General features: G+C 37.9%; 1 protein-coding gene across 1 annotated transcript; it reads left to right on the top strand.

The window, feature by feature from the left end:
* The first annotated feature begins 962 nt into the window (after positions 1-962).
* LOC122417792 (uncharacterized) lies at positions 963-2,177 on the top strand. The gene has a single exon (XM_043431589.1). The coding sequence runs from the start codon at positions 963-965 to the stop codon at positions 2,175-2,177; it is 1,215 nt and encodes a 404-aa protein (XP_043287524.1).
* The last annotated feature ends 6,979 nt before the right edge of the window (positions 2,178-9,156 follow it).

Below are 9,156 nucleotides of genomic sequence, written 5' to 3'. Positions count from 1 at the left end.
GAAGTACCAGTTAAACGTCAACTATCATGAGTGATTCTTTCACATTGACTCTCTCGGGAACGAGCTCTATTCTAGAGGCTCACTATTTCCCACCTATTGAACTATCACCATTCAAGAACTACACTCTCGGGCTCGTAGAACTGCTCACATTTAACTCAATTCCCAATATCGATGTGGGGAATAACAAATTTTATGTAGGGCAGGAAGTCATCACAATACCCACTGGGAGCTATGAAATTGAGGACATTGAGCGTTACTTACAAAGTACACTTTCAGATAAGAATATCTCCATTAGTCTAAGACCGAACAACAATACTCTGTGCAGCGAGATCAAGTGCAATCAACAAATCAATTTTATACCCAATGATTCGATTGGGCGTCTGCTAGGCTTCACCCCGCGCAGACTAGAAGCCAATAAAATACACAAATCAGAGTTACCGGTAACGATTCTCAAAATTAATTCGCTACGAGTCGAGTGCAACATTAGCACGGGTGCATATATCAATGCACAACGAGTACATACGATCCATGAATTTTTCCCAGTCGTTCCACCGGGATATAAGATCGTTGAAGTACCGTCACACGTCATTTATCTTCCAATAGCCGTACAGTCAATAGATCATCTACAACTTAAACTTGTGGATCAAGACGGTCAATTGGTAAATTTTCGAGGAGAAATTATAACAATACGATTACATGTAAAATCAGCATAATGGGAATAGTTTTTGATACAAGAGTTGTACGAAACTATAAGAGTGAATCAAGATGTCGAGAACCAATCAGTCATCGAACATCTCTCAAGACGGTTACACATCCGAGAGAACCAATCCCAAGATCTCTCAAAAATCTAACACGTCCAAACATTCAGTTTCTGAAAAAATTGGGTCTGACAATTCGAGCAGTTGGAAGAAGAGAAAAGTAAAAATTCATATCTGCGGTGTTATTGTAGTTTGCTTTGTACCATGGAGAAAATTCTAGAAATACAGAAACCTATTATCTTTGATGAATCTATCGCGCACTATGAACTTCACTCACATCAACCATTCGCATCGGCAACTTTTAATAACAACGATGAAATTCGAATCACCGTTCAACATCAGGACTTGTGTCTCCTACCAAGTAGAAGCTTTCTACATATTTATGGTAGACTAACGAAAGTTGATGGAAATGCTGTTCAAAATACAAAATTAGTTAACAACGCCATCTGCCATATGTTCGAAGAAATACGTTATGAACTCAATGCTATTGAAATTGATCGTAACAAAAATGTCGGTCTCACAACACTTATGAAGAATTACGTGTCTCAGAGTCCTGAACAAATGTCTGTGATGGAAAATGCTGGCTGGTTGAGTAACGATGAGAGTACATTAATCGATAATGATGGTTACTTTGACCTATGTATTCCATTGTCATTGATACTGGGATTTGCTGAGGATTATAATCAAATCATCATTAATGCTAAACATGAACTGATTCTCACGAGATCAAATAACGATACCAATGCCGTTGTGCAGACTCCTCCAGCTGAGCAATTCAAAATCTCATTGCTGAAAATCGAATGGGTGGTACCGTACATAAAAATTTCAGACCAACGAAAAATTTCATTACTCAACTTCATTGCAAAGGATCCACCAATAGCACTGAGTTTTCGAACATGGGAATTGTATGAGTATCCACTACTACCCATGACGTCAAAAAACGTGTGGGTCGTTAAAACATCGACCCAGCTTGAAAAACCTCGATATGTCATAGTAGGATTTCAAACAGCGAGAAAAAGCACTGCTAATGCAAACGCGAGTCATTTTGATCATTGTAACCTTCGAGACGTTAAACTATTTCTAAATTCTCAATGTTATCCTTACGGAAATTTGAATCTTGACATTGCTCATAATCAATTCGCTCTATTGTACGATATGTATACGAGCTTTCAGGCCTCCTATTATGGTAAAGAGCCTGAACCGATGTTGAACAAAGCTGATTTTATTAAATACGCTCCACTCATTGTGATTGATTGTTCGAAACAAAACGAGTTTCTGAAATCAGGACCAGTGGATATACGTTTGGAATTTGAATCAGCAGGTGTTTTTCCAGCTCAAACCGCAGCATATTGCTTGATTCTACATGATCGAATTATTGAATATAATCCAATAAGTGGCAATGTTAAGAAACTGGTATAATTTGTGTATTATCGAATCTAATAAAATGTAAAATTTTTTTATGAAAAAAAAATCAAGGAATTCTTGGAATTGATTATTTTCCGTCCCAAACACCCGCATTTACATGATCAAATTATAAAATTTAATTAGAAACGTTCGAAAATGTTTAAGGATAAATAAAAAACAATGAGTTTTCATGTGTTTTTTTTATTCTTGTTACATTATTACTTCATTAGCAATTATCTCTACAAATTCTTTCAAATTCTCCATTTCACGGCGTAAGCTGCGAACATGTTTGTATATAATCTCAATTGATCCACGTATGTCATCACATCGTGCACAAAGTACTTTTTCTTGTTTCACTTTTTCCAAATTTCGTTGAAACTCCAGTATATCGTGGATAAAATCATATATTCCGTCAGGAGAATCACTTCCGAAATGCTTTGATATAACATCATCATAGCTACAGAAGTATGGTGGAAGACGACACAGAAGCTTTATCTCGTCTGGTGTTGAAGCGTTCATCATGATGACTCTATTAACTGCGCTTAGAACTTGCAACCTCTTTATACCATTACCCCTTCTCTCAAAAACATTCTGGAACATTCGAAATGACGTCATCTGATTGGTCATTTCGGTTGAATCCAAATTGCGCCATCTACGGTTCCAACCTTTTTCCGAAATTTTCTGTCGGTAAAACAGGAAATCGTTCTGGAACATTCGAAATGATGACGTCATCGTGACAATGACTCAGCAAAAAAGTATCCAGAATTTTCGTGACGTCATCGTTCCAGAACTTTCGAAATGATCTTGAAATGAAATCATCAATAACGTCATAATTCTGGAATATTCGAAATCATCTGATTGGTCATTTCCGTTGGATCCAGTTCGAATCGTTCCAGAACGTTCGAAATGATGTCGTATCAATCAGTCGGTAAAACAGGAAAAAAAGAACAGAACGTCTCATAGAATATTTCGTTCAGTCGGTAAAACAGGAAAGAACGTCTCATTTCGAAATGACGTCATCATTCTGGAACATTCGAAATGACGTCATTTTAAAAAATTTTTATTATTTTTTTTTATTTTTTTTTTATTTTTTTTTAAATGACGTCATCGATGACGTCATCATTCTGGAACATTCGAAATGACGTCATCAATGACGTCATCATTCTGGAACATTCGAAATGACGTCATCGAAGGTTCTAGAAGGTTCTAGATGATGACGTCATCGTGACAATGACTCAGCAGAATATCCAGAACCCGTGTTGTATATCTACTTTCATAAACGTGAAAATTGGTGATCACCGATACACTTTTGTGTGAATCGATACAATTTAACAACATTCACTGACATTTCGAACAGAACTGCTTTCCGACGTGCGATTCGAGATCATACCTTACAATCGAGTAATGTCGTTTCCGAACGTTCATGAACATGAAAATTGGTGATCACCGATACACTTTTGTGCGAATCGATGGAAATTAACAACGTTCACTGTCATTTCGTTCTGAATCGCTTTCCGACGTGTAATGATCTCGAATCGCACGTCGGAAAGCGATGCTAGTCGAAATGTCAGTGAATGTTGTTAAATTGTATCGATTCACACAAAAGTGTATCGGTGATCACCGTTCTTAATGTTTATGAACGTTCGGAAACGTCATCACTCAATTCTAAGGTATGATCTCGAATCGCACGTTGGAAAGCTGCGCGTGTTAAATCGAATGGCGCGTGTTAAATTGTATCGATTTACACGAATGTGTATCGGTGATCACCAATTTTCATGTTCATGAACGTTCGGAAACGACATCACTCGATTGTAAGTTATGATCTCGAATCGCACGTCGGAAAGCTGTTCTGTTCGAAATTTCAGTGAATCTTGTTAATTTTTATCGATTCACACAAAAGTGTATCGGTGATCTCCAATTTTCACGTTTATGAACGTTCGGAAACGACATCATTCGATTGTAATGTATTATCTCGATTCGCACATCGAAAAGCGATTCAGAACGAAATGTCAGTGAATCTTGTTAATTTCCATCAATTCGCACAAAAGTGTATCGATGATCACAAATTTTCATGTTTATGAACGTTCGGAAACGACATCACTCGATTGTAATGTATTATCTCGATTCGCACATCGGAAAGCTATTCAGAACGAAATGTCAGTGAACCTTGTTAATTTGTATCGATTCGCACAAAAGTGTATCGGTGATCACAAATTTTCATGTCTATGAACGTTCGGAAACGACATTACTCGATTGTAGGTTATGATCTCGAATCGCACGTCGGAAAGCTGTTCTGTTCGAAATGTCAGTGAATGTTGATAAAATGTATCGATTCACACAAAAATGTATCGGTGATCTCCAATTTTCACGTTTATGAACGTTCGGAAACGACATCACTCGATTGTAATGTATTATCTCGATTCGCACATCGAAAAGCGATTCAGAACGAAATGTCAGTGAATCTTGTTAATTTCCATCCATTCGCACAAAAGTGTATCGGTGATCACAAATTTTCATGTTTATGAACGTTCGGAGACGACATCACTCTATTGTAGGTTATGATCTCGAATCGCACGTCGGAAAGCTGTTCTGTTCAAAATGTCAGTGAATCTTGTTAATTTCTATCGATTCATACAAAAGTTTATCGGTGATCACCAATTTTCACGTTTATGAACGTGCGGAAACGACATCACTTGTTTGTAAGGTGTGATCGCGATTCGCACATCGGAAAGCGATTCAGAACGAAATTTCAGTGAATCTTATTAATTTGTGTCGATTCACACAAAAGTGTATCGGTGATCTCCAATTTTCATGTTTATGAACGTTCGGAAACGACATCATTCGATTGTAAGTTATGATCTCGATTCGCACATCGGGAAAGCGATTCAGAACGAAATGTCAGTGAATTTTGTTAACTTCTATCGATTCACACAAAAGTGTATCAGTGATCACCAATTTTCATGTTCATGAACGTTCGTAAACGACATCACTCGATTGTAAGGTATGATCTCGAATTGCACATCGGAAACCGATTCTGTTCGAATTGTCAGTGAATCTTGATAATTTGTAACGATTCTCACAAAAGTTTATTTGTGATCAACAATTTTCATATTTGTGAACGTTCAGAAACAACATCGTTCGATTGTCAGTTCCGGTTTCGAATCGCACGTCGGAAAGCGATGCTAGTCGAAATGTCAGTGATTGTTGTTAACATGTATCGATTCACACAAAAGTGTATCGGTGATCACCGTTCTTAATGTTTATGAACGTTCGGAAACGTCATCACTCAATTCTCAGGTATGATCTCGAATCGCACGTTGGAAAGCTGCGCGTGTTAAATCGAATCGCGCGTGTTAAATTGTATCGATTTACACGAATGTGTATCGGTGATCACCAATTTTCATGTTCATGAACGTTCGGAAACGACATCACTCGATTGTAAGTTATGATCTCGAATCGCACGTCGGAAAGCTGTTCTGTTCGAAATTTCAGTGAATCTTGTTAATTTTTATCGATTCACACAAAAGTGTATCGGTGATCTCCAATTTTCACGTTTATGAACGTTCGGAAACGACATCATTCGATTGTAATGTATTATCTCGATTCGCACATCGAAAAGCGATTCAGAACGAAATGTCAGTGAATCTTGTTAATTTCCATCGATTCGCACAAAAGTGTATCGGTGATCACAAATTTTCATGTTTATGAACGTTCGGGAACGACATCACTCGATTGTAATGTATTATCTCGATTCGCACATCGGAAAGCTATTCAGAACGAAATGTCAGTGAACCTTGTTAATTTGTATCGATTCGCACAAAAGTGTATCGGTGATCACAAATTTTCATGTCTATGAACGTTCGGAAACGACATTACTCGATTGTACGTTATGATCTCGAATCGCACGTCGGAAAGCTGTTCTGTTCGAAATGTCGGTGAATGTTGATAAAATGTATCGATTCACACAAAAGTGTATCGGTGATCTCCAATTTTCATGTTCATGAACGTTCGGAAACGACATCACTCGATTGTAATGTATTATCTCGATTCGCACATCGAAAAGCGATTCAGAACGAAATGTCAGTGAATCTTGTTAATTTCCATCGATTCGCACAAAAGTGTATCGGTGATCACAAATTTTCATGTCTATGAACGTTCGGAAACGACATTACTCGATTGTAGGTTATGATCTCGAATCGCACGTCGGAAAGCTGTTCTGTTCGAAATGTCAGTGAATCTTGTTAATTTCTATCGATTCATACAAAAGTGTATCGGTGATCACCAATTTTCACGTTTATGAACGTTCGGAAACGACATCACTTGTTTGTAAGGTGTGATCGCGATTCGCACATCGGAAAGCGATTCAGAACGAAATTTCAGTGAATCTTATTAATTTGTGTCGATTCACACAAAAGTGTATCGGTGATCTCCAATTTTCATGTTTATGAACGTTCGGAAACGACATCATTCGATTGTAATTTATGATCTCGATTCGCACATCGGGAAAGCGATTCAGAACGAAATGTCAGTGAATTTTGTTAATTTCTATCGATTCACACAAAAGTGTATCAGTGATCACCATTTTTCATGTTCATGAACGTTCGGAAACGACTTCACTCGATTGTAAGGTATGATCTCGAATCGCACGTCGGAAACCGATTCTGTTCGAATTGTCAGTGAATCTTGATAATTTGTAACGATTCTCACAAAAGTTTATTTGTGATCACCAATTTTCATATTTGTGAACGTTCAGAAACAACATCGTTCGATTGTCAGTTCCGGTCTCGAATCGCATCTCGGATTGCGATTCTGATAGAAATGTCGGAAAAAATTGTTGATTTGTAACGATTAACAGAAAAGATTATCGCTGATTACCTATTTTCATGTTTATGAAACATTGGAAACGGTCACCGATAAACGTCACATATCAACAATTTTACAGACATTTAGTATCGCAATCCGAAGGGCCATTTGAGATCTGAACTGACAATCGAGCGATGAAAACGTTTCCGAACATTCATAAACATGAAGTTGGTGATCACCAATAAAATTTTTGTTCAATTCCTGACAAATTAACAATATTCAATGACATTTCGATTCGAGATCATAAATTACAATCGAGTGATGTCGTTTCCGAACGTTCATAAACGTGCAAATTGCTGATCACCGATACACTTTTGTTTGAATCTATACAATTTAACAACATTCACTGACATTTCGAACAGAACAGCTTTCCGACGTGCGATCCGAGATCATAACTTACAATCGAGGGATGTCATTTCCGAACGTTCATAAACGTGAAAATTGGTGATCACCGATACACTTTTGTGTGAATCGATACAATTTAACAACATTCACTTACATTTCGAACAGAACAGCTTTCCGACGTGCGATTCGAGATCATACCTTACAATCGAGTGATGTCGTTTCCGAACGTTCAGGAACATGAAAATTGGTGATCACCGATTCACTTTTGTGTGAATCGACACAAATTAACCAGATTCACTGACATTTCTTTCTGAATCGCTTTCCGATGTGCGAATCGCGATCACAGCTTACAATCGAGTGATGTCGTTTCCGAACGTTCATGAACATGAAAATTGGTGATCACCGATATACTTTTGTGCGAATCTATACAATTTAACAACATTCACTGACAATTCGAACAGAACAGCTTTCCGACGTGCGAATCGCGATCACAGCTTACAATCGAGTGTTGTCGTTTCCGAACGTTCATAAACATGAAGAACGGTGATCACCGATAGATTTTTGTGAGAATCGCAACAAATCGAGAAGATTCACTGACATTTCGAACAAAATCAGATTCCCACGTGCGATTCTAGATCACACCTTACAATCGAGTGGTGTCGTTTCCGAACGTTCATAAACGTGAAAATTGGTGATCACCGATACACTTTTGTGTAAATCGATAAAAATTAACAAGATTCACTGACATTTCGAACAGAACAGCTTTCCGACGTGCGATTCGAGATCATACCTTACAATCGAGTGATGTCGTTTCCGAACGTTCATAAACGTGAAAATTGGTGATCACCGATACACTTTTGTGTGAATCGATACAATTTAATAACATTCACTGACATTTCGAACAGAACTGCTTTCCGACGTGCGATTCGAGATCATACCTTACAATCGAGTGATGTCGTTTCCGAACGTTCATGAACATGAAAATTGGTGATCACCGATACACTTTTGTGCGAATCGATGGAAATTAACAAGATTCACTGACATTTCGTTCTGAATCGCTTTTCGATGTGCGAATCGAGATAATACATTACAATCGAGTGATGTCGTTTCCGAACGTTCATGAACATGAAAATTGGTGATCACCGATACACTTTTGTGCGAATCGATACAAATTAACAACGTTCACTGTCATTTCGTTCTGAATCGCTTTCCGACGTGTAATGATCTCGAATCGCACGTCGGAAAGCGATGCTAGTCGAAATGTCAGTGATTGTTGTTAACATGTATCGATTCACACAAAAGTGTATCGGTGATCACCGTTCTTAATGTTTATGAACGTTCGGAAACGTCATCACTCAATTCTAAGGTATGATCTCGAATCGCACGTTGGAAAGCTGCGCGTGTTAAATCGAATCGCGCGTGTTAAATTGTATCGATTTACACGAATGTGTATCGGTGATCACCAATTTTCATGTTCATGAACGTTCGGAAACGACATCACTCGATTGTAAGTTATGATCTCGAATCGCACGTCGGAAAGCTGTTCTGTTCGAAATTTCAGTGAATCTTGTTAATTTTTATCGATTCACACAAAAGTGTATCGGTGATCTCCAATTTTCACGTTTATGAACGTTCGGAAACGACATCATTCGATTGTAATGTATTATCTCGATTCGGACATCGAAAAGCGATTCAGAACGAAATGTCAGTGAATCTTGTTAATTTCCATCGATTCGCACAAAAGTGTATCGGTGATCACAAATTTTCATGTTTATGAACGTTCGGA

This window comes from Venturia canescens, chromosome 11, assembly GCF_019457755.1.
Source record: "Venturia canescens isolate UGA chromosome 11, ASM1945775v1, whole genome shotgun sequence".
Lineage (NCBI taxonomy): Eukaryota > Metazoa > Arthropoda > Insecta > Hymenoptera > Ichneumonidae > Venturia > Venturia canescens.
Note: the sequence above shows the minus strand (reverse complement) of the source record. Positions and strands in the feature narration are given on the sequence as shown.